Below are 25,762 nucleotides of genomic sequence, written 5' to 3' on the forward strand. Positions count from 1 at the left end.
AGGGGGGAAGGCCACAAAGTCAGCAGTCCCCTGCTTAAACAACACCCTAGCAGGAAGTATATCCCAGGCATGCCAACTCACAGGTCCTTCTCGAATCACAGCTGACTGCGGTGCAAACATCCCCTCTCCACCCTACACTGCTGGGGCTGGGAACGTACCTCCCAGGCCAGTCTCCAGAGGGGAAGGTGCCTGGCTGCCCCCAGAGCAAACCTGGCAGCCACACTTAGCTCCTCCAGGGCCTGAAATGGCAAAGTACAGGGATGCAGGAGGGCAGCACCTCCTCCAGCCTCTCCTCCTGGGTAGCCAGCCCGGCAGCTGCAGCCCTGCCAGCCTGTTTATGCCCGAGGCTTGCCACAGCAATCCTGCCACAGTCCCGTAAGTGAGCGGGGAGGCCGGAATTTCAGCCCTGGCACCCTACCCTCTGCTTACGCCACCCAACTGGCATTCTGGTCAAAGCCTCCAAGGAATCCTGGCTTACGGAAATCAGGCCTCCACTGAGGCTGCAGTGCCAGCCACCAGGCATGGCTGCCAGGGGACCAACTGCTGGGTCTGGTAGCAGGGGGACATGTCCTGTTAGGGTCAATGCTGGGACCTCTGAGATCAACCCTGCCCCACACAGCTCTGCAGGGCTCCATGTCACACACGCACCTGAGGGCTGATTCATTTATTACAGCTCATCAGAGATCCACAACCCCAGCAGCACTCTAGGGTTAACGCTTGCTCTCCAAGTGGCACATGCATAGGGACATGCATGTGTGTGACCAGGCAGCAATCTGGGAGATCCCTCGCTCAATGTCTTCTACCCAACGCCCCAGCAGGCACTGCAGAGAAACCCAGCACAGTCATCCACTCATCTTCAGACTCTTGCCCAGATGCTGGCTACATACCTTCTCCCGAGTCAGGGATAATTTTAATAGGAGGAAGCTGATAGCTACCCTGACCCAAGTTTTATCCCTCTACTGCCAGCTGCAGTAGTTTTGTCCCTACATGAAAAACCTGTAGCCTCTCAAAGATAACCGTAGCTCAACACAGCCATGTGCATCTCGCTCCTTCCTCCTGAATCCTAGCTGCTTTCAAGCCTCCTCTCCAATGCCCCCATCCACATGTTGGTAGGGGTGGGAGGCTGTGGATGGCTCCCCACAGCCAGGGAGACAGAGCTGGCACTCAGGAAGGTTCCCCCCAGCCATGCCCACAGCAGCCCCTTGATGAGGGGTCACCAGTGCCTCTGCATGCCTGCCAGCGGAGCTGACAGCTTCCAGGCCCAGGTCCCACTATGCCTGTGCTCACCAGCAGAGAAAACTCCTTCCAATATAGTATCAGTTGCCTATTTATAACATGCTGTTTACCAACACTAAGCACTCACTCCTTGGAAGCGGAGGACAAGATGAGTCAAGGGAGCATGAGCAAGGGACCTTTCTTCTGTCATGGGAAGATGAGGGGACCGTGGGAGGGTTCCTTGGGGCTGGGTGCTGCAGCATGGCTGATCACCTGCAGCTCCCTCACCAATGCAAGTGGACTCGAGGGCACACTCAGCATTTTTTTTACATCAGATCCTTGAGCTCTGGGAAGATCTTCTTGTGAGATCAGAACCAGCACACAGGAGAGTGCCAGCATCCCCTTGCAACCTGCTCCGGGCTCAGGAAGCACTGAGTGCCAGCAGGTGTTGAAGAATAGATTTAACATAAGGTCTCCAAAAACCTCTTGGCAGCTCCTGGGACCCTCTTCCAGCAGCTCAATGAAGGGCTGCTGGTTGCCACAATACTTTGACAGGGTTTCTTCAAGCACTGCCCATCCCAGATGGCAGTCCTCTGGCAGGTGGCTGGGAAGGCAGTCCCCACTGCTCACCCTCGCCCAGCCTCCGTTCTGGGTGGTCACTCTGTCATTCCATTTGCTCAGCGCCCCTGGGAAGAGTTAGATTTGGAGGGCTATATAAAGCAAGGACATCTGACAGCTGAGGCACTAATAATGCCAGCCTTCAGCAGTGGGCAGAGATGAGCACAACCAAGTTTGCTATGGGTCTCAAAGTGGGGTAGAGGGAAGAGAGAGATTACAACCGCAGGCCCCCATGGCAATGTCTCACATTCAGGATACTGTTCATGAATATGCTTCTGAGCAACAGAAGGCAAGAAATGAGTACCTCCTAGGGCTCCTTAAATTTTGCAGACTTTCTCCAGTGTCCAAGCTATACTTCCTCCTGGGTGGCTGGAAACAGACCCCGTGTGATGTTATTGAACTGCACACCCATATGGTGGCAGATCAGAGTCTTGAAGCCCATCCAGGCAAAACAACCGGTGCCAGCCCCTAGCTCCTCCCAGAGCCACCACATTTTCCATTCCTCCCTCCCAGCTGCATCCAGCTATCTCCCGATGCCAGGCTCATTTTTAGAGCCTCACATTTTCCTCTCTGTCTTCAAGAAAGTTATTGCTCTCCTGCCCTCAAAGAGACTCTTCCACCCCACCAAACTGGTAACAGACCTCCTGGCTCCATTCCCATCTGCCATTTCCCAGATCCATCTCCTATGCCATTGCACTTACCAGCCCCAAACGGGCTGGCAAGAATGCACTTTTACATTAAGAGGCTGGATTGATTTCTGGGTTTTTGACCTTTCCTAACAGGCACAGGGAGGGTTGGTGTTGGGGCTTTACTGGAAAGCCTCAGCTGGGGGTTAGTGTGTGTTCAGCCAAGGCTTGGAGTCCAGAGGCATGCCTAAAGGACATTGCCTTAGCTGCAGGAACTCGGGACATCGTCACACATAGGGCCCAGGAACTGCTGGTCAACTGTACAAGTTTGGGCTATAAGCCATCTGCACAGCTGGCCCTCATGTACCATCCCTTCAGCATGGCTTCTCCCCACCAACAAGCCACAGGCTCAGTGGGGGTGCAGGCTTCTGCACTCCATGTGCGGCCAGAGGTGGAGGCACCAGCAGCACTGCCCATGCGCAGGATGATCCTTTGCTCTCTTCATCTTCCTGGCTCACCCCTGTACATGCTGCTGGGCCCCCACTCTCTGCCAGCTTCCCACACATCCATGTGGCAGCTCCTGGCCATCCCCACCCATGCCCCAACCCACCTGCTCCTCCCAGCACCGATTCACCCACCCCCAGCTCTGACTCACTCCCTGCCACTCACAACCACACATCCAGCTTGCCTCCCGCATCCCTGCCACACCGGGTCACAGGGCAAGGTGTCAGCACTCTATTTTAGAGAGCAGCAGTGAAGCAGCATGGACCCATGATGCAGGACAGCCTGGCTCTGCTCCGCATCCCACCCTGACCGGCTGCATGACCGCAGGCATGCTGCTGATACGCCCCATGCCTCTGCTTCTGTCTGTCAGAGTCACATACAACCCCACCCAGGGAGATCATGTCGTTAATTCACGGGTGAGACACTACACTTTCCAGATTAGACATACCAGCAGTGCATAAGTATTTCCTGCTGTTTGCACCCCCACCTAGAGTCAGCTGGAATCCCTGTTGAGTTACTAGGAGTGTAGGGTACATCCTAGAGCTATGGTCCTCTGCTCCCATTGGTAAGGTCTGGGGAAGTGGCAGGGGGCTGTCCCTGCTCTGCTGCCCCTTACTCTGCTGGGGCTTTTAGATTTATCCCTCTCCTGGGTGAGCAACACCTGTCCTGTCCCTGCTCAAGAGTGTCACCAGCCACAGGATTAAAACCAAAGATGTTTTTGGATGGTTTCCCAGCTGCTTACCAGGGTAACTGCAAGAGTACAAACTTCACGCCACCTCTGCCAGCTCAGGTCAGCCCCGAGCAGCCAGGGGGGTGCCCAGGCAGGCAGCAGCACATTTTACAAGGTTTTGCCACTGCTAGTTTAATCTTCCTCCCAAGGTCAGTGCTTAGGCTTTTCAGGACCAGGTACACTCCCTACCCTCGAGGGAGGGGGCAGTGGCACTGAGCAGCAAGTTTGTCTCAAGGAGTGAGAAAGGAGTAAAACACTCCCATTCCACCCATGGCCTGAGTCACAGGACCCCCCGCCAGCCCTGGCACAGTCTCTCCTGCCTGCGGGCAGCATCCACCTTCGGGTCCCTGCAAGGAGCAGTGGTGCTGCAGGGTGCTCTGCTCACTGCCCCCAGCTGCTGTTCCTCATCCACGGGCTCTTCATTCTGTGCCTCACACGGCTCCTACACATCACCTCCTGCTACCTGCTGCTTGTCTCCACTGTCACCTTTTCTCCTTTAGTTCTTCCCTACTTGGGGACGACTTCAGGTTTACATTAGGATCAGGCCAATCCCCAGCCCTGCGAGGAGATCCCAACAGGGACAATATGTATGTCTACCACTTTCTGTGGTCTGCTCTTCTCCCCTAGCATCCACAGTCACCAGATTAGGAGCATAGAAACCACATCTCAGCTATTCCCTTTGGTGTTTGTTTTGGTACCGCAGTGCTGGGAAAGGAGCAGGACATTCCTCCCCTGGCATGGCAGGCAGCAGCATATGCCAGCAAGGCCTCCTCCTGGACCTTCTAGCCTGCTGGGTTATCAAGGGATGAGGTAGAAGTTCCTGTCCCACCATCTCCAATGCACATGCATTAAGTAGGGGCAGACAAAAAAACCCCACAAACCACACAAACAAAAAACCCAACCCCAAACCACCCCCATCCAGACACGTTCAAGTCTCAAACCCTCATTGATCCTGAAATCTGCTCAGCATGATGCTCCTGCAGGCAAAATGGGGCACGAAAATGTACACACCTTTAAGCAGGGAGGCAGAATAGGAATAGCAAGGCAGCCGAACCCCGGCACTGCGGTAGGAGGAGAGGGTGCTGCGCCAGAGCTCTGCTGGGAGCCTCCAGAGCCAGCTCTGGAAGGAGGGGTTGGTAGGAAGAGCAGGCTTCGCAATCAGTAATGCATTGCAAGTCAAGGGATACTTTGAAACACTGGAGTGGGCTGGGAAGCAATTAGGGGTTGATCAGAATGATTGACAGGCTGGAAACAGCCAGGGGGAAGGGAGGGGAGCAGATGGAAGAGCAGGCAGGCATCCTTGCTATGGGATAGACAGGCTCACCACCCTGCAGTAGCTTTTCAGGACTAGGCTGGGAGTTTCCAGTCCACACACCCATTCAGCCACAACGCATAGCTCTACCTGCACCACTGCTTGGATGGGCTGGAGCCTACCTTCACTAAATGGGTTAAAAAAATCCCTTTTCTTGCTCCAAGAAATGCAAACAACCCAAGACAGAGGATATGTGCTGCAGTCCAAATAGCAAACCGAAGCTGTCCAAAACCTGCTTTGTTCTCTATCTACTAGTCACACGCTTCCAGCACTGCTTTCCTACCCAGACATCAGTCACTCCCATGTATTTTGAAAACAGGCTCATTAAAACCGCACACCTCCTCTACTTTGATTGCCCCATCTCTTCCCTAGATTTCTGAGCTCCAACTAGAGGTCCTATTCAATCTTTCACACCCAGCCAACCCCAGAGACATCTGCGAGCACAGCTGTGTCAGACACAGAGGCAAAGACCCAAGTGATCAACACGTCTCCACAGGCAAAAGTCTGCTGATGGAGGTGGAGTTATACTGGCAAAACTGCTTCTTGGTGTTTTGGGGTGGTGGAATAAAACCAGACTGAGAAGCAGGGGCATTTTTGCCAAAATAATGTATCAGCAGAGCAATCAAAACAGGCAATCCTACACATCAAGCAGGCCAGAAGCTGCAGGTGTTTTGAACGAGGCACCTGAAACACCCTACAGACACGGCCCAGACCATGCTCAAATACTGCCACTGTACCATGTGTTTATGCCTTTGATTTGCAAAGGCACATTCCTGACTCCATACCCACCAGAGGAGAGCTGAGCTATGGCTGCTACTCCACAAGACTCTTCTGGAGCAACTTGGGCTGTTCCACGCTGTAACGCTCGACTCCTCAGAGGAAGACACAAACACTTACTGGGGTTATTACCTACAAACCAAAGCTCTGCTCCCACCAAATGGAATAAAGCTTCAGAGATAACAAAATAAAGGAGTGAAACACTGTGGGGTTTTCCCCCCTTCTCCCTTAAAGCACATCAAAGCATTTGCTTTCCCCCGACTTGCAACCATAGTCAGGAGCCATCTACTACCTTTGAAATTCCCCACTGACCCCAGGCGATAATAAAACATGAAGAGATGAGAGTGTGAGATTCCAGGAGCACTAGGCAGCAGGGATTTACAGGGGATACATCCTGTGAGGCACACTGGATCATCTTTATTTTTAACAGCATTACAGCGTTAGTGGGTGAAAGGGAAGTTGTGGATGTAGCAAGATTTTAGCAAGCCATCTGCTGCAGCATCTCACCCAATCTCCCTCTCAAGGTTTGTTCATTGGGCTAAGGCAGAAACATCACCTCATGGACTGAAAACAGGCATAACGACCCTAAATAAACCAGCAGCTGTAAGTAACAGAGCACTGGACTGCAGGCTGGCAGGAACCAGAACCGAGGGTGACATTTGGTTTCATTCATCATTTTCACCAGCCAGGGTGCTGAGTTTGGAGAGGTGGTAGGTGCCAGCTGCTCCCAGGTACCTGTTTGGCAAGGAACCTGGGTGCCACAGGGGAAGGGATGCTATTAATCACTCAGAGGCAGACAACAGGCTGGGGCAAGGAGAGGCAGGGAACAATTTCAGAGGCACATGCACGGACAGTGGACATAGGTTTGTCAGTGCATTGCCCTATATTAGCTGGGGCCAGGCTAGTGCTTTCTTTTACTGGAGATGCCTCCTCATAATGTAGAGGAGTCTCAAGGAAAGGACTTAGATACCAAGGCAGGAGCAACAAACAAGGAGAGCTTTGAAACTCATAGAACAGGGGTGCACTGAGAAAGTGACAACTGGCAAAGACAGGGATCTCCACCTGTGCAAGAGGAGAAAGTTGCACAGCTCTGAACATGACCACAGCTCCAGCATCTCTCCACAGGTTTTTCTTGCTGCTCTTCATGGCCTGGTATTTCTGTCCTACTGAGCTAATGATACACAGTCATAAGATGTGTTATGCTTATGCAGGATAACCAAGTCTCATCTTAATCTTTTCCTTGATTAGATAAACAGATTGATCTCCTTATGTTTCTCACCATAAAGCTTTTTCTCCAGCCCTCAGATTATCTTGTAACTCTTTTCTGCATTCTCTTCAGTTTTTCAGCATCCTTTTCTGAGCACTGACACTGGATTTAGACAGCATATTTTAGTACTAGTCTCCCCAGCACCTCCTACAGCAGTAAAGTCTCATTCCTAGGACTACTCACTGCTGCCCTTCCAGGTGTCAAACGTTTCACATATCTATTCAGGCCCCTTCAAGCCTGGCAGTTAATCTGGTGAGATTCTTTGCTTGAAGCACAGCCAGCTGCAACTCATCCATATCTACCAACTTTTGCCTAATTTGTTCTAAAACAAACACCCCCACCCCCCAAAACATAAACCCTTTCAAGATAGCCTTTTCTTCTGCTTCACCATCCCAACTGATATTACAGAAAACTATAAAGTCTGAACTCCCTCATTACAGGTAAAGAGACCTCCTGCCCTGTCTTCAGCACAACTACAGTCTTCTAGAAGTACACTGCTGTACATTCTTGAAGACCATGAAGTTCCCTCTTCCATCTTTTCTTCCTCAGGCCACACAGTCCTAGTTCTTCTCATCCTTCTTCCCACACCATATTTCTAAAGACCGTAATAATTTCTGTTGCCTTCCTGGATACTCTTTTGTTTGTGCACATCTCATCTGTGTTGAGGACAGCACTAATTGCTTCCTGCACCTTAGAGGTGTCACTCCTCATACAGCCTGGCACAAGGCTTGCCTCATGTTTTTCTCCCCCCCGCCCCCAGCAGAGCACTAACTCATCCTAGTCCCAAACTTTGCTAATACCAACATTTTCCCCTGCCCTGCCCAGTCAGGGTCTCCTTATCAGACAGGAACCCTTTTGAATACAGCTTTTCAACTGGTTGTGGGTCCACCTGAGGGACACTTATCTCCTACTCCTTCCTCATTTGTTTACACAGCTGACACTTGGGTCAGTGACACAGACTGACTTAAGTCAGGATCTATTACATCCATCACCCCCACTCAGCCACTAGGCAAGCCATTCTTTCAGGCAAGGGCATTGACTGACTTGACATGGTACATTCCAGACAAATGAATGCTGGTGGATTTTTGATCAGCATATTCTCCCACCTCCTTAACAGAATAGATGCCAACTGCTTAACTGTTTATTCCAGATTATTTAGGCTGGTTGTAGTCCCATTCTTTCTCCCTGTATTTCAAGGGATCAAACCTTGGGATCTCCCTTCGCTAGATGTTCTCTAAGGTGGCTGCTCAACATGCAAAAGTTGCCTTAGTCTATTCTTTAAGTACTTTCAGGGAAATTTCACAAGGCTTTGCCCACATGACCACATCTAATTTACCTAAATAGTCTTGTCACCTGTTCTGATTTATGCTTGGATTTACTTTTTAAAATTAACTCCTTTAAGTACCTTCTCACCCCAACCTTCTTTGCAAGGTGAAGACAGAGTTCTTACTGTCCCATTTTATTTGTTCCTCTTTTCCATGCAGCCAGGAGCCAATTCCTTCTTCTATCCAATGGCTGCATCAGCTCCTTCTGCCCTAGCTGGGAGTTCACACTGAGTTTCGCATCCTCCACAAATCCAGTTCCTTCTTCCCAGATTTATAACTACGCAACTCATGCCAACTCAAGCTGCCTTTTCTGTGTTGTAATAGAGAGCCCCTGGGCAGCTACTGCAGTTCAGCAGACACACAATAATTCATTTCCATGTCTATGCCTCAAGCATAGACAAGACCCCAGCAAAACCAAATCACCAACTTGCATACGCAGTCATCCTGGAGAAGATGTCAGCTTTACCAGTATCACCTGAGAGCCTCCAGAGTCCAATGGTTTCACACAAAGGGAATCTAGATCACATGCACAGCAAGTTGAGGGATGAATCCCTTTTAAGACCTTCCTTGGGACCTAAAGGCACTGAATTATTGGCTCAGGAGCCCAAGTATCCCAAGGTCAGCTGCAGAGACCCTCCCCAGTCTGTGTTACTGCAAGACTCTCTCTGACCTCCAAGCAGAAGATATCAGATGTTGATAATTATTTCAAGCAGGAGACAAAGCCTGCTGCCATCTTGAGTTTCCTCCAAGTACAAGATTATGCCAAGATTGTTTCATCCCCTGGCTTTGAAGGGACCCGAGACAGAGCCTGCTAAAGGCCACTTTAATTAGCAAAAGCAGGGCCAGGCCAACACACAACTCTCCTATTAAATGCACTCTTGTAAGAAATTGCATTTTAAGAGTAGCACCCTCCCCTTGACCCATGTCAGCAACACATCAGGAGAGAGCTGGATGCTCTAAGGGAGCCTGTCAGAGCTGCTCTTACATGCAGGTTAACAGGAGGGAGCACACCACCTCCCCATGAGCAACACCACGTGGCCTCCTTGTTAACATGACAGAGCCAGAGGTCACATCGCCAGCGGCAGCTGGCTGTCTGCAGGGAGATGCGCTGCACTCAGCTGGGAGCAGAGATCTGCATGGAAACCAGCAGGAACATCCCTAGGGGAAAGGGAAGGGGGTGTCAAAGCAAGCAACTGCTCCGCACACAGAATTACAGGGGTGCAGAGGGGATGAGCACACCCAATGCAGGGACTCATACGAGTAGCTCTGGGAACATACAGTCATTCTAGACAGTGACAGGCAACAATCAGACAGGAAAGGCCCACAGCAGCTGCCCTTCCAGCCAGAGGAAGGCAGGGAGGTTTTTCAGCTTGCTGCTCAGAGGCAGCACGGTTGTGGTGGTTCAGGAAAACAATTGCAGAACATACCAAAAACAGGCAGACATGAATCCTGCCTGCAACTGCTTTCTCCTGGTGCTGATGCAATGTGCCACCTTTCAAATACACAGTCCCTTAAGAGATCCAGCCCCGTTTAATGCAATAGCACAAACATCTTCCCAGATTGGGTGACACAAACAGGAATCTTCAAAACCTTGCTTTAAGCCAGACCCGGACTACCAACTGCCAATTTCTCTGGGGAAAAACAGCATGCATAAAACAAGACCTCTCCCTCTTCCCAGCACAATAACCATGTGGGCAGAAGCTACTGGCATTGACAATTAGACCAAAGCACATCAAGAACAGGAGACCTTGCTCAAAAGATGCAGTGGGCTATGCCAGCAGGATCCCCATCTTGCCCATATAAGCTGTGTAGCCACTGTAAGAGCTTGGCGTAAGGAGAGCACCGGGATACTGGGAAAGCATTCCCACTCCCCCACCTGGCTTTATGAGGGATGGGGAAGAAGGGACTTGAAAACAGAAGAGGGAGAACAGCAGGCAGGCAATAGGAAAATGCAAGAGCCATGGGGGAGAACGGAAGTATTTCCAGCACTGCTTAGCAATCATGCGCAGGGAACACTTAACAAACATGCAAACATAACCCTGCAAAGGGCAGCGAGCACTGCACAGAGAAGCACTGAGGCAAACGTTCTGCATCTCACACTTAGCAAGAGTCTCGGGCCTCCTGCAGCTAATCTGTATTTGGAGCAGAGGGCAGACACCCAGCTTCACGCTGGAAGGACATGAAGTGAGAAGGCAGTGCCAACCACAGGCCTGCAGGCTCAGAGAAAAGCCATTTCATACTGCAAGCCTTTGCTCTACAGGCTTGGCACCAGCTTCATGAATCTCGCCCTCTCTCTGTTGCAGAGTGCATACACACATGCGCATTTCTTCATTCCTTGATTTTTGTTTTTCTCCTTTTAACCAACTTTCTAGCCAATGCATCAGGCCTGCTCCCCAGCTCGCTCCCCTGAGGAAGCCAGAGAGCTGCTGACAGGATGAGGGCTGAAAGTGGAGAGGTGCTTCCTGAGAAGGCCATGCTCAAGGCAGCTCCTGCACACAGCAACTCCCCATATGGCCAGCGAGACAAGGAGTCCTCCCCAGCAAGAGGCTGAGCTGCGCAGGGCACAGAAGAGAGGCCGAGGGCTGCAGTGCCAGGCAGCAGGCACTCCCATGATAAATGCAGAGCTACCTGCAGAGAGGCCAGCTGCCCCATGCCATGGTCCTTCAAAGCTATAGCATCAGACCAGCAACACATTTGCAAAGATCAAAGTGGCAGAGGAACACAGGGACTCCCTCCCTCTCTCCCCACCTGGACACCTGCATTTTGGTTTCCAGCTCAGCCTGCAAGCAAGCTCCAAGGTCCCCAGGCTCATTTCCAGAGCCAGGAAGAACAGGAGACAGCTGTGCTGAGACCAGATACAGGTGAACCTTCCTCTGACTCATGCAGCATCCCAGAGGCCATGGCCCATTCAAGGCTCTGCCGCTCCCCCCTCCAATGCCTCCTGAGCCATCAGGCAAGACCTGGGACCCTGCAGAGCCAGTTCAGGCAGTAGCAAACCTGCCCCTTTGCTTCAGGCTCCAAGCAGGGCCGCCACCTCCTTGTGCCAGAGGTGGCATGGAGAACAGGTAGTGGGCTGGCATGCCGGCCAGGGAGGACAGCTGCTGGAGGGCAGCACGGGGCTGCCAGGCAAGCTCTCGGTTGCAGGGAGGAGGTAGGGCAGAAGCGGCCCAAGGGACTGCCACCAACGATTGCTTCCCCTCCTCCTTGGTTCCCAGCACCTGGAAAGCAGCTGCTAGATTAAAAAAGCCTTAACAATGCTGTCATTCAAGGACACAGAGACAATATCCATTTTCCAAACACCCCCATCATCTTGTCTCATCTATGCACCACAAAAAGCCCTGGGGAAGGTCCAGCCCCAGCCTCCAGCAAGCCCTATCATCCTTGCCACTGTTACCCACCGCGGAGCTCTCAGATGCTTTGATATGCAAATCAGCTACAGGATCCATAACTGGCACCGTCTGCAATTAACAGTGCTGAGTATCCTACGCCCAGGGCCTCCTCTGGCACGAAGCAATCACCCCGTGGCTGTGCAGGCTTCATGTCAGACGGCGCAGGTCCTGGCTGTCTTTCCTGGGAGTGGGAGGTGCTGCCTGCGGAGCCCTCGGGTCCCCAGCATGTAGCCTCACCCTGGCCACCAGGATGGAGACAGGGTGCTTAGAGAGAGGATGTGGGCTGTGGTTGCACCTTGGCATGGATGGGGAAGGCGGCAGAGGAGCCGCGGGCAGGCTGCTGTGGGGCTCCCCGTGACCTGAGGCACTCCAGCTACCCTGGGCTCAAGGAAAGCATAACTGGCAACGGACAAAAACCAGGCCCTTGGCACTGCCAGCTCTCAGGCTTTTATCTCAAATCTCATGCTACCTGGGATTTTCTTAAAGTCCTAGTTCCCAGAACAAAGTGATTTCATGAGGATTTTTTTTTTTTACATAAAAATTTATCAAAAAACCCCCAAGCAAGTTCCCAGCCCATTTTATTACTGAAGAAGGCTAAAAAATATGACCAAGGGTATTTTAAAAGCCCAGAAGGAAAAAAAAAAAACCAACCACAAAACCAAACAAGAAGCAAAGCACTCAGTATTTTTCTTTTTTTGGCTCAGTTCATGGTTTCAGGACATTTCAGGACAGTTGCACTGCGCTCTGGTCAAAGGGGAAGAAAATGGAGCATTGCAAAGCCTCACAGCAATGCCTTCTTGACAAGAAAACCGACACCCTCAGAAAATACAGTAGCTTCAGTTCCTTCCAAGGTTACTGAAGACAGGAACAGACAAAAATAGAGCAAACTTAGTGCAACAAAACATACTCGTGAGCCAAACCAGAGTCTCTTCCCACCCCCTCAAAGGCATCTTCTTTCATGTTTATCTTGCTCCTATGGTATCCAGGTGAAGACTGCAGAAAGGACTTCTCTCTCTGTAAAGACAGTGTATTCCTACCACTAAAAGGCTCAAGATGAAAAAACCCTTTCCTAGGTAGATACCAGCTAATTGCAATCATTAGAAGCAACGTCCTTAATGCTTTGCTATTTCTGGTTCGAATGGAGTCCTCCTGGAGTTGGTTACAAGTTGAGTGGTCGGCTTTCCGCTCTCTCAGAAGCATTAAGAGAATAAAAGGCTATTAGGGACCGTACAGCTTGGGTGTTTGGAAGGGAAGGGTACAGGTCCCTGCAATGCACTTGCAAAGGCTTTGTCCCACGCCCGGGTGGGGCATCTGCAGGATCATCCAAGAGGCACCTGTGCCGTGCAACCCTTCAGTGGCTTTGTGACCACTGCTAATGGGATGTCGCTGCCCTGCAGCCTGTGGCTTTCCACGTGTGCTTACTCCAGAGGATGACACGATGGAGCAGGACACTTCCACAGTAACAGACAAATACAGGGAGGGAGCAGGGGGGAGTGTGTCCTCATGGACTATGCACAACTAAATTAGCCACCCTGAGCACTGATCAGCCTTTTGCTTCCAACTCCTACTATCGAGGGTAAAGCAAGGGAGGGAGGTGTCCAGAATCCCAAATTCGCCAAACACCTGGTCTCCATCTAGCTGAGAACTACCAAACCTGCTACAGGCACTGGGCTGACTGCAGCCACGTCATAGATTTTTGGTGCGATGCGTCCAGCAAGTAGCTACGTACACACAGGGCACACTCTAGGACAGGAGGAAAAAACACGGTTTGCTGATTTGGAGGGCCTGGTGATCAAGACAAGCGTAGAAAGGCACTGCTTGGCTACCTGGCCACAGACACAAGCCCTATCTGATAGCTCTTTACCGAGTTCTCCAGGGTACGAAAGGCAGGGCGGCATCAGAAATTTGCCTGCTGTTCCCACACTTGAAACATCCCTCCTGCCACCCTGCTACTCTCCGTCACAGCGGTGCCTGGAGGAGAGGCAAGGAGGAGGAGGAGGCGGACAGGCAGCTCTCCAAGACCGAGCACGCACAAAAGCGGCCTCAGCAACTCCGACGGCGCTCGCAGGTGAGATGGGAGCCGGTGCCACCCCGCAGAAATGGGTCTGGCGACCCCCGGGGTACAAAAACCCCGCTACCCAGCAGTGGCCGAGCTGAGGGACGGCGCGCCGGGAGACAGCAGAGAAGGGGCGCCCGGGAGGCGGGCGAGGAGCCCCGGCGCCCCGAGCCACCCCGCTCCCACGCGGCCCCAGCGGGGGCACAGGCCGCTCCGCGGGCGCCACCCGGGCGCGCCCCCCGCCCCGCTCCGCTCCGCGCCGCCCCAAGATGGCAGCCGGTGCCCCCCGCCCCAGGCCGCCCCCACTGCGGGGCTCCGCGCAACGGCCGCACCGCCCGGCCCGGCCCGCTCCGCCCTCAGGAGAGCCTGAGGCGCAGCCGTTGCGCCCCCCCCCCCCTCCCCCGACAAGCACCGAGGCGGCGAGCTGCGGCCCGCCTGGCCTAGAGGAGCCGCCGCAGCCGCCGCACCCCGCCTCGCCGGCAGCTCTGCTTACCCTGTGTCAGGCGCGGACTGGCTGCCCCCCGGGTTGCCGCTCCGCTTCACCCCGCCGGGCCGGGCACTGCGGTACCGCGCTGCGCCGCGCACGGGAGCAAGGGGTGACCGCTCGGCTCGGTTCGGCAGGGCTCGGCGCGGGGCGGGGCCCCGGGTGGGCGGGGCGCAGAGGCACCGGCCCTGCACAGCGGTGGGCGGGACCCGTGGGCGGCGGCGCTGCGCGTGCGCGGGGGCCTGCAGGGTGGAGGGCCCGCGTTCTCCTTGGAGGTGTGCGGTGGGGGGGTCGGGGTCTGCGCTCTGCGCGGGGAGCCCCGGCAGCGGCGGGCCGGGGCGGTGGGGACCGGAGCGGAGCGGGCGCCGGGATGGGGGGCAGCCGTGCGGCAGTGGGCGCCCCGCCCCTGAGCCGTGGCGCCGCCGTCGCGGGGTCTTAGGCCTCCCGGGCGGCGTCGGCCGCGGCCTGCGGACCCGGCGGCCTGCGGGCGGCCTTACCCCGCCGCCGGGCCAGGCTGCTCCCGGGGTGCTGGCTTTCCCCCGGAGCCGGTGCCGGACCCTCACTCGGCCTTGTGGCCGAGCCGCTCGGGGCGCGGGCGGCCCCTCTCGGCCCCTGGGCGCCGGGGCTCGGCGAGAGCGGGCCGCTGTGCGGGTGCGGGGCCGCGCTCGCGTGTGGGCCCTGCGGCGCCTGGGCCGTCCGGGTCGTCCCTTCCCCCGGGTACCCGCCCTGCTGCCCGTCCCTCATAGGGAGCCGTTTGCAGGCGTCGCTGATGGTCTGTGCTCAGGGCCTGAAACGTCTAAACCCTGAGCATGGGTTGCTGCCCTAAAAGGCTGAGAAGCGCCGGCCTCGAAGACGGCACGGCGGCCGAGTTGGAGTGGCACGCAGCGGGGCAGATAGTTGTGACGCCTTGCAAAAGCTGCCGGGAGACACAGCCTGGGCTGTGCGGAGCCTGGAGCTTTTGTGTTGCCTGCATACGCGGCACTGCAGATGGGGTGACCGGCAGCATCTTGCCTCTCCGACAGACAGCGCCCTCTGTCCCCGCTGGGCTCCAGCCGGTGCCCTAGCTGTCTGGCCTCCGGGAGGAGGAGAACACAGAGTCTATTCTGATACTCTTGCGCGTGTGTCCTTCAGAGTGTTAATTTGCTTCAGAATTCATGCAGGGCTGTGCTGCTGGGATTAGGCTTGTGTGGGTATGAGTAGTCATGCAGCAAAGTTGGACCAAAATTCCTGTGTCCTGACAAGTGCCACATTTACTCATGTGTGTCATGGGGACTCAGGAAGTGTGTGTGCTAGTCTGTGCTTTGCTGGTTATTCTCCAAAAAACGCCTTTGGAGGTCCAGTGAGTAAGGGGAGGCAATTTGGGGAAGAAGACAGCATGACAGGTTTCTTATAAGCATGAAGGACTTCTTGTAGTAAAAGCAGACAGGTGGGCAGCCTTTTTAAAAGCAGGACACAGATGCTCATCTGAGCTGTGTTCACTTGTCTGGTTTGAGAGTTCTCCAAACTTACCTGGGAGGGTCTTGTTTGGAAGGAGAGAAGCTGAGTTAAGGGAAGTTTTTGAGTGAGAAGCAAGGCTTATTCCAGCAAAGCTGCAGGTTGCTCTCTGCTGCCTTGTGGCATGACTGCGCCTTTGTCTCCAGGTCAGGTTTCTCTTAAGCCTGAATTCTGTCTGTATTAGGCATCGTCTTCTGGTGTAGATTTATCAAGAAGGCTTGGAGCCACTATCGTTCTTTGTTCTGTGAACAACTAGCCTAGGTCATTGGTTCCTGACTTGTTTTTTTATGGTTGAGCCACAGCTGCCCACCTTCTCTTCCTTCTTGTTTGTGTCCTTGTCCTGGCCACAGCTACCCCCAGCACAGTTACTGCTATCTGGTTTGTGATCACACCTTGCTGGTTGGGACTTGGTTACCGAGGTCAGGGCTGGAAACAGAATCTGGTCTTGTGGCTTGCCACCTATTGTCCTGTTCCTGAGACCTCAATACTTTCAGAAGTAGTAAAGATACATTTGAGAGGTGATAGCGGCATTAAGTTATGGGAATGTGGGTAGTTCTCTGAATTCACATGTAATTCCAGAAGGCAGAGACAGGGAGGGACCTCACTGGTCTTCATCTCCAGCCCCACAGACCATACCAGAGCAGAGCTGCTGGGGTTAGGTACCTGCTCTACTGCACCTTTCCTTTGACCTCACACAGGAAGTTGTCCTCTCTGTAGCTTAATTTCCTGCTGGTGCACTGGGAATAATCCCTCTCTATTTTAGTACAGTGCTGTGAATATGAATATTTATGGTTTAAGGTGCTTGGATACTAGAATGATAAGAGCCATAAGTACCTTAGTGTTGGGACTTTGCATACTTAAAATGTCAAAAGTAAGTTTTCCATTAAAGGTATTTAGCTCTTTTTTTTATCTGTCTTTCCTGACTGTGATCTGGAAAATTAAGTTAGTGTGTTTTGCTTCAAAGTTAACAGATGTACCTGTAATGAGTTTCTGTTGGTAACTTTGATCAATAAGTATCCTGTTTAATAGCTAATCCTGTTCATAAATGGAATTCAGAAAGGCTTAATTCCTCTTTGTGAATCCTGGCCTTTCTGGCTGTCATTAACGTAAAACCAATTATGTCTTGGTAATGAATATCTTGTGTATTTTTAACACACACAAGCCCTTAATCACATCGTTTCCTTTATGAGGAAAGCTGTGAATGGATTGAGTCCCGTAGTTCACAGTTGGCTCTTGTAGCTCACCCTGGCAGAGAGTCTATAAATAAACCTGCAGTGGCAGAGTAGGGGTTTAGGTATTTGCATCGTGCATATTGTCTTGGATTTATTTCCTGCGTTTTAATGATGGATGACAGATGCAGTTCAAATCTTTCTGGTGCCCACAGCATGTCTATTTTTGGTCTCTTGGAATAATAAAGGGGATGTTGGCCCCCACTGTCTGACTGTGCAGATCAGGTTACTGCTATTAAAGGGAAGAATATTTTTCCCTGTTTTATTTTGTATGTTTGACAGCAGGCTTTGAGTAGTAGGCCTCAGCGTTTGCTGTGTGACATCCATTGGTTTTCCCTGGGGCCTGTTTGTGTGGATGAATTACTAGCAGAAAGAAGGAAAAGACATAGCTGAGTAGTTGTGGAACTACAGATCTTGGGAATATAGGGAGCAGGTGTCATTTCCAAAACTTGTGATTAAAAAGGAAAGTAATGCTGGATTGCTAGGTAACAGCACTGTTTAAAAGTACATTCACTCTAGGATGGAGGCAGGGTAAGAACGGCACCTTGACTGGTTTTTAGGGTATACACTGACAAAAACTTGGTCAGAGCCCTTGCCCTGGCCTCTTGAGTGTTCAGACACAGACCTTTTTAGTGCTTCTACGGCTGTGTTAATAGTGCAGATTCATACAGACCATTCTTGTGAAGCACATCAGTATTTTTGCTGAAATGAAACAGATCCTTTTCTCGTCCAAATCTCCCGGTGTTTCTCTGGAGATACTGTCACAATGTTAGTCTGGGTTGGCAGTGAAAGAAGTCCCAGTCTTGTGTTTTGCCACATTCCCTCGTACCAGCATTCATGCAGCTGCGGGATGAGTTGGATCAGGGAACTGATGTAGCTGAAAACTGTGACTGATTTACGTGAATGCTAGAGCCAGCATAAGGGAGGTGGTGGAAATGTGTACTGGGGGGACACAGGGCTTCCTTTCTTGCTACTGTGTGCCCTGACGTTGCTTCAAAGTGAGTATGTAATCCTGTTGTCCTTATCTGGAAGATGTCCTTGCTTTGTATCAGCTCCCTGAAGTGGTCTACTTGTGCATTTGCATGCGTTTGATGAAAATACTGTATGTGGCCTGCTTCTGTTAGCTGGGATGAAATTTTCCAGAACTCCTCCGTTCAAAAATCACTCAAGACTGCAGTAAATATGTTAGTTCTTTAATCTCAAGTAAAAATGGTGAAGGCGGTAGCTTTAGTATGGCACTTGAAAATGGTGTAGTGGGTAAATAACTTCCGGAGGTTTATAACTGGTGAAGAGTTTCTTTGTTGTGCGGTGTTGGAATTTGATGGTGATCTGTTGCGTTGAATGGGGTAAGGCTGAAGGGCCCTTGAGAAGGGAGTGTTTGCTGCAGCAGGTTCTTGCATGCTTAGACTTAGTCAGTAAGTAGAAATAGGGTCATTTTAGTGAATATTTGATTAACAAACTCCTCCCCCCTTTCTGAATCTTACTCTGAACTCTGTCTGAGGTCTGTGCTAACTTTTAACAGGTTGTGGAGTGAAGCAAAGCATCTCTGTGATTCTCATTTTAAGAAATTAGTCTCTCTAACCATGAGGTAGAGCCACTGCTAGAATTTAGGGGCAGTGGGGTAGGAATGGGGAGAGAGTTTTCTCTGCACAGTTCTTTATCACTGCTTTGGTGCAGCTACGCGTGGCTGATGTTATAGCAATAGTTGTCTTTGTGTTGGACCTTTCATTTTAGGATAGTGTCCATTTAAATACTGCTCTTGCCTAGCGTGAACAACTTGGAAATTAATCCTGCTTGAGCAGGAGATTGGACTATATGACCTCCGAAAGTCCTTTCAAAGATAATTCCTTGGTCAGGAGTGTATTAGTGACTAAGTACTAAGCAGCAGTGGTGTTTTGCCCATCCAGGGTATTGTAGGGTGCACTCCTGTATCAGATGGGCAATATCAACAGCAGACTTCTCAGAATTCCTGCAAATTTTCCGGTGCTTGAGAGTTATGTGAGTACTCTTCCCATACACCTGCAAGCACTGAAACCTGACAACCTGAGGAGAGCCACCTTCAGAAGCAAACTCTGGTCATGTGCATTCCCCATGCCTGTGCTAAGTGCAGCCTCCTCTGAGCCTTTTTAAGGCCTGCTGGTGTAAGGCAGCCTCAGTGCTGGGAAGGACAGAGGTGCCGGGTGCACTGGGGCCGATGGCTGTCATCGCTTTATAGCGGCTCTTCAACTGGCACCACCTCAGAGTGTTTGTGTGGCAGCACCCAGTGTGACAGAGTGAGTGGCTTCTGTGCCCTCTGGAGTCTAGTTTAGTAATTAGCCACTCCACAGAGAGGAAAACTGAGGGCTGAGTAGGTCAAGTTCGCAGCCGCAGAGGGAGCAAGTTGGGACTGGGTCTGGTAGAGGAGCACCTGGAGACAGACCCAAACTATTGGCTGTTCATTTCTAGAAGGGAGGCTGGCATGTTATGATAGCTGAAGATGTGATTCACTCTTTGTGAACCCACTTGCACCCTTGAATGCTGTACTCCACGCCACAGATGCATTCTTCTCTTCCTTCCACCCTGGACCTTCCTGCTAATTGGAAGCATCCCCCCTGTTTACTCAGTTCCTAACAGGGTGCTTCATACCAAATAATCAATCATACAAAGTTTCTTAGTTTGTGACACATCTTAATGTGCCGAGGAATAATTCTTAGCAAAGAAGGGGGTACTGAGTCATCTGGAAAAATAAACAGTCCTTGGACGCTTAATGGTGTTGATGCTTCTGCTGGTAGTTTTGTAACTTCAAACCTTCACTGCTGCCACAGGGTAGAAACAAATGGTGACTCCTCCCAGGAGTGGGGAGTGAGTTCAGAGTTTAGGCAGTGCTTTAGGACTCTGACATGTGGCCTTGAGCACATCTAGCTATGGTGGTCCTGACGTTGCTGTCCCTCTGGCAGCAGGCAGAATGTGCGCCTGTGCCTGCCCTGCCACAAACCAGCAGACCTCTCCTATCCGTTTTACGTAGTGGTAAGGATGAGGAGGCCCACCCTCTCTTGCCACCAAGGCCACCATGCCTGCCAGGGGAATAGAGATGGGGGTGACAGTGGCAGCTGGACTCCCCAAGAAGTGTCCAGCAAAGACAACAGAGAGGCCAACTTGCTGCTACTTGTTTGGGTTTTCTAGAGGGATCCAAACCAAAGCCTTGGTGCAATTCTGGAGGAAGTAGGAGCAGTGTTACCCACTGGGTTTGAGTTTCACCTGGGGAAACAGTACACCCAAGTGTAGAATGGGATACAGGCTGTCCTCCCTGCCAATGCAGAGTGTGGGCTTACAGCAAGGCAATGCAGTTGAACTTGCTTAGAAATCCTAGCAGCAGCAAGGCCTGGGTAATTGGACCTTGATTGCCAGCAGCACTGTAGATACTGCAGGGCCTTGTTTTCGTTAGGATCACACAGCTAGGTTAGGAGTTGTGGCAAATACACAGCCTTCTTGGAGTCTCATTTCAGAGAGGGGACAGTGCGGGGAAGCTCTGAATTCATTTGGAGATCTTCTACCCCACTGAAAAGTGGCTTTGTTTAGCAAATAAATGTAAGCTTTGACTGTTGCTGTTCTCTTCCAAACCTGCCTGTTTGACAGGTGAGATGGTTTGCCATGTATCTTGTACTTTGCTCAGGGAACGCTGATATAAAATTGCTGTGGTGCACATCTCAGTGCTTCTCATCTTGCTGTCAGGTAACGCTTGCTCTGTAGGACAACTGCAAATCCAAAAAATCACTTGTATCCCCAAGTAAGCAAACACACTGGGGAAAAATAAAAACAATAAAGAGAAAGTGAAGATTTAGCCTGGGCTTTACTTGGTTTTAATAAGAACAGCTGTGGCATCACCTGTCGGAAGGCTCTGTGGGTAGTTTTTTTCTCCCTAGAGAAGTTAGGTCAGCTTTGGTTTTAAAATAAAAGTTAAGAAAATGGCTTTACAATGTACTGCTACAGTTTGGCCCTAAGCTCATCAGAACTAGCAAAGGGAGATAAGAGGTCAATGTATTTTTAATGTTTACTTCAGAAAGGAGAGAAGCAGAGCATGTGTTGGTTACACTGCCAAGGTCTAAGCAAGCAGTGTCACACAGCAGTAGTTACAGTCAGATGGAAAGTCTTAGCTCTACCTGAGCTGGCTGGAAAGAGGACTGGCTGTAGGTCCCTGTTTTCTCCCTTCACTTGGATCTGCCAGCACAGCTGCCTGGGTTGTCGCTCCCTAACCAATGTTTGGTCAAGTGATCCGGGTTCAGATATGCCTGTGTGATTGCCTGTGCAAGCTGGTCCCCATCAGTCTGACAGAATGAGGTTAGGGAACAGCCATAGATGTAGTCAGGGAAGAGGGTGTCATAAATTCAGTCAGAGGTTACTCTTGTAACCCGGCTCTGCTGCAGTTGGGGTGCTGTTTTGGTTTGCTTTGTAGTATACGCATCTGAATTATATTGTCTCCTCAATTCAGGCAGGCATTGTTGATCTGCTTTGTAGTGTGCCGTGGATGCTGTTACCACTCTGTGTGCTGTGGATTGCAGTGTCTAAAGAGGTGCTGAGGCTCTAGCATGTGATTCACATAAGGGAAGGGAAGTAAAACAAATTTTCTCCATTTTCCAGAGTTCATGATTCTCTTGTTTCTTATGCAGGGTGGGTTACCAGAATCCAAATGGCTCTCTTGAATAGGCGATTGGGTTTATCCTTAACCCATCTAAGCAGTACGGTGATCCAGCGACACTTCAGGTAATAGTCAAATCTTGCTTTTGCTTTTGTTTTCTTGGGAGAGTTTCCTCATTGAAAGAGATGCTGTTAAGTAGGTCAAGCATAAGGTATAGTATTTGTAATTCAAAAAGGATAATATAATAGAAAAAAAATAATCTCACAGTTGTTTCTTCACAGGTTGTAAAGTGAGCCCAAACACAACAACATATGCAGGTTCCTAGCAGTCTGAACGTGGTCTGAACTCTGCATTTTCATATGTGTGTAAGGAGGCTTTTAAACCTTTGAGGGCGATGCAAGGGCCTGCAAGCAGAAGTTAAAAGCACCTGTGTTTCTCAGCCGTGTGCAAAAAAGCAACAGCCAGCCCCTGCTGATGCAGAGCCAATTACATTTTAAAAATTATTCCAGAACTTATCATTCCAGTTATTTAGAGCAAAAGTAACCTGAAAAATTATTTCCTTGTACCTTAACAGTGTACATTTTGATAACTTTCATCCTTGTTCGAGGCTCAAGGCATTTAAAGCTTCTTAAATTTATGGACCTTATATTTTACGATGCATTGCACAAAGCTTAGAGCCTAATCCCACAGTACACTCGGTGCAGGTACGGGGAATCTCTAGCATATAACTCTTTGAAGGGTCAGGGCTTCAGTTTAAAGGGTGAGAATAGTCATTCCCATGACTGTGGTCTGGAGAGGGGATTAAGACAATGCTCAGGGCTAGGTTTTGTGACAGTCCCAGGAGCTATCTCGAGGAGGTATGTAAGTCTTACTGGCTTTCTCTGTAAATGGGCTGCATGAGAGCATTGGCCAGTAGACATTTAGAGGATATATATATGCTGACAGCGGGAGGGAGGCAAAGTCCACAGATGTGAGCAGTGCTACAGGACATCAGTAGTCTTAATGGGGAAACGCACTCTTTGTGGTGGGCCTGCTTTGGATGTGGTGGGGTTTTGCTTCAAGACTGTGGCAGAAATGAAAAAAGGAGGGGAAAGAAAAAGTCCTCCTTGTGCAGTTACTCTTGTCAAGTGGTTATCAGGGCAGTCACACTTATAGTTGTTTGCTACTGCTTCGTTGTGGACTTGGTCCCACCTAGGTTTCCTCTTCTCCTTCCTGTGACAGCACTCTTGTTCTTTCCAGCCTCCTCCCTTCTGCTTTCCCTGCTGTGCCGCCACAGCTGGTAGGCAGAGGATAGAGAGTGTGGTATACCACAGTCCCTGCCAGGGGATGGGAGAGGGTAGCTGCTTGCAAAGGTGAGCAACTTCTGAGAGAGAAGAGAGGTGCCCTTTTGTAGGGGAAAGCTGGGGTAGGCCTCTGCTGTGGGAAACAAATCTTGAAAGGCAGCGCTTGACCTCTGGAACAGTTAGACTAACACAGACTGACCCAGCTGGCCTTCCTTTACTGCATGTAAAAATGTCTACTTCAACTGATGTCCACCCACACTGTGGTTGATACACAGGGGATGGCTTGCTCCTCTTCCAGGCAGCGTTACAAATACAGGCCCTTTGTCTTCAAGAAGGGCTGATGGTCCCCACTGGTCTTTATTCACTGTATATGCTTCTGCTCTGCAAAATGAGGTGAACAGTTAGCTTGATTCCATATGCTGTCTATTTGAGTGGTTCAGCTGATAGCAGCTTGGCATATCTGCAGCTGTCTGGCCAGCATGTTTCCAGTACCTTACTGCAAAGCAGTTGTTTAGTAGTAGAAAGGATCTTCCTGATTTTCCGATGGTCTGTGTTTGGGCGTCCTTTGAAGAGAAGCAACAAATCACTTGAATTTGAGCTTACTGGATAAAAGAATAGCTGTTACTATAATGGGGGTTGAATTATTTCTGTTTATTCCTGCTGTTCCCAAGCATATTCAGAGTGAGCTCTAACAACTTAGTATTGTGCAGTTTATTTCTGTTGTTTCTTACTCCTGGTAATCCCACAGAGCAGATGCAGAAGAGACTGCATCCCTCTGGGTTCCTTCCACATGGGGAAGGTGATGACCTGTTAGATTCTAGTTGGTGGCAGCTTAGCACAGCCACAGCAGGACCTCAGAGGTCTCACTGAGAGCAGAATAAGATGGGGGACCCTCCTAGGCTTCACTGAAAAGAAGATGGGCCAGAAAAGTCCTTATTGCTGGGGACTGTGTACAAGATTGAAAGAGCCTGACTTGAGTCTTAGCTTCCTGTAGACTGTAGCAGAAGCAGGCACATTTTTTTTGCTTGTAAATTGAAGTTGAATGGAATCATCTGCAGTTGCTAAAAAGCCCAGTAAATGCAAGCCACTCTTCACGCCATCTTTTAGTCGTGTTTCAGAGTAGAACGGTTGTTTTATGTTTGACATTTAGTGAGGAGTGTGCAAAGCCCAAAGTAGCATCTGGCTTTCAAAGAGCACATTGAAAGCAGTCAATGCATCACCCATATGGTATGTATTTGTTGCTGGCGCCTTCCGAGTGCTTTGTGTAATGACAAGATCCTGTGCTGGGTTTGCCCTTGCTCCCCAAGGATGATTGAGGAGATCTGTCTCTCATTCTTTCCTGTCTTTTGCTAGCATCACTGGAGCATGCCGAGCAATACAGAAACTCACCCGCGTGCGAGTGGTGGACAACAGCGCCTTGGGGAACACGCCGTACCACCGGCCACCAAAATGTATCCATGTGTATAACAAGACCGGAGTTGGCAAAGTAGGAGATACGATCCTTCTGGCTATCAAAGGAGAAAAGAAGAAGGCTTTAATTGTAGGGCATAAGATGCCTGGCCCCCCCATGACACCTAGATTTGATTCCAACAATGTGGTACTCATAGAAGACAATGGAAATCCAATAGGGACTAGAATAAAAACACCGATACCCTATATCCTGCGACAGAGAGAAGGAGAGTTCTCCAAAGTATTGGCCATTGCTCGCAACTTTGTATGAAAGCTAAGAAAGGTCTCTGGCAATCCTGTTTATATCCTTTCATACAGTAGCAGTTCCTTGGTCCTTTTTTATAAAATGGTGAAACGTGAAAAAGTTGAGGTCCATCAAAAGTCTCCCTTCCTGATTACAAGCAGCTAGTTTAAATGTTGAAATACCTTGGTTTTCTCCAAAAGAAGCTTGATTTATTTCACAGAACAACTGCAGTGTGTTTGGGAAATGGTCCTTCACCCTTACTGCTCCAGTGGTGTTAATTTGGTCTCTAATCATTAAAATGAGAACATGAAAATCCTTCTTGTTTTGTACTGCTGATGCTCTCTTTTCCCTATTTCTGCCTTTCCCAGTTCCCCAGGAGCAAGACGCAAAGTGCAGTCCCTGACCCATTGACACTGGGGTCTACAAAATGGATTCACATGTAATAGAGTAGGAGGGATATATAATGAACTATTCTTGACTTGGGCACATTCACTAAAAGGGTTACTTTCTACGTCTTGGCCTAAGAAAAGTCTTCAGAAGGAATCAGAATTGGGAGAGCATGGTGGCCTACAAACTTCAGTGGTGTGTGGTTGAACAGGGTATGCCAGAGATGGGGAAGCAGAGGTAGGAAGGGGAGGTGAATGGGGTAGGTTTGAGATGCAGCCTATGCTCTCCACCTGACCAACCTCAGGAAATCATGTTCTCCAAGTAATGCAAGGCCTGGGTTCAGACTGAAAAGTCCACAGAAAGAAGCTTCCTTTTGGACTGCTTTTTGGGACCATGTCAGATATTGCGATGTTGGTTGGTGAGGCTGCCTTTGTCCAGCTTCCTAAGCTAGGGCACAATAGAAGGCAAATGCTATTGTATTGCATTCAGGGCCAGCTGTGATCCAGGAGCCAAACAGCTGCCTTTCTATGGAGCTGAGCAGAGAAACTTGGCGCTTGTGGCAGGTAAAGGGGCATTGGGGCAGAGCACTCCTAGAAATAGCAGTGCGGGGGAAGAGGGTGCAGGGGATGCAGCCAGTGGGAGTCTGGCCAGCTTCAGGCCCCTGAGCTGACTTCTCACAGGTCTGGTGGCAGCAGCAGCTAGCTGTGCCTTGTCCTTCCTCCTCCCCTCCCTGCTGTGCTGGGAAAGCTCCTTACCTT

At 50.6% G+C, this 25,762-nt stretch overlaps 2 protein-coding genes across 4 annotated transcripts in view; one reads left to right on the forward strand and one right to left on the reverse strand.

Moving 5' to 3' along the window:
* The window catches only part of TMEM63B (transmembrane protein 63B), a 48,431-nt gene extending 33,975 nt beyond the window's left edge, over nucleotides 1-14,456 (reverse strand). For both annotated transcript variants that reach the window (XM_069800420.1, XM_069800419.1), the window contains exon 1: nucleotides 14,313-14,456. The gene's annotated coding sequence lies outside the window, so the exon portion shown is untranslated. The remainder of the gene's footprint in view (nucleotides 1-14,312) is intronic.
* On the forward strand, nucleotides 13,453-24,935 carry MRPL14 (mitochondrial ribosomal protein L14). Of its 2 annotated transcripts, XM_069800422.1 has the most exons (4): nucleotides 14,556-14,578; nucleotides 21,673-21,766; nucleotides 22,881-22,993; nucleotides 24,278-24,935. In XM_069800422.1, exons 3-4 carry the CDS (start codon nucleotides 22,968-22,970, stop codon nucleotides 24,642-24,644), a joined length of 393 nt encoding a protein of 130 aa, XP_069656523.1. In that variant the 5' UTR covers nucleotides 14,556-14,578; nucleotides 21,673-21,766; nucleotides 22,881-22,967; the 3' UTR covers nucleotides 24,645-24,935. The 2 variants fall into 2 exon arrangements, with proteins under 2 accessions (XP_069656522.1, XP_069656523.1); XM_069800421.1 differs by lacking the exons at nucleotides 14,556-14,578; nucleotides 22,881-22,993 and adding an exon at nucleotides 13,453-13,831.
* Nucleotides 24,936-25,762: the final 827 nt, after the last annotated feature.

This window comes from Haliaeetus albicilla, chromosome 13, assembly GCF_947461875.1.
Source record: "Haliaeetus albicilla chromosome 13, bHalAlb1.1, whole genome shotgun sequence".
NCBI lineage: Eukaryota > Metazoa > Chordata > Aves > Accipitriformes > Accipitridae > Haliaeetus > Haliaeetus albicilla.

What these genes read in the sequence shown, in the direction of transcription:
- MRPL14 (XM_069800421.1), top strand. Translation starts at nt 13,468, where the DNA reads ATGCGTCCAGCAAGTAGCTACGTACACACAGGGCACACTCTAGGACAG. An exon ending in AACTCCGACGGCGCTCGCAG is followed by an intron (nt 13,832 to 21,672) that starts GTGAGATGGGAG and finishes TTTCTTATGCAG; the next exon opens with GGTGGGTTACCAGAATCCAA. An exon ending in GTGATCCAGCGACACTTCAG is followed by an intron (nt 21,767 to 24,277) that starts GTAATAGTCAAA and finishes GTCTTTTGCTAG; the next exon opens with CATCACTGGAGCATGCCGAG.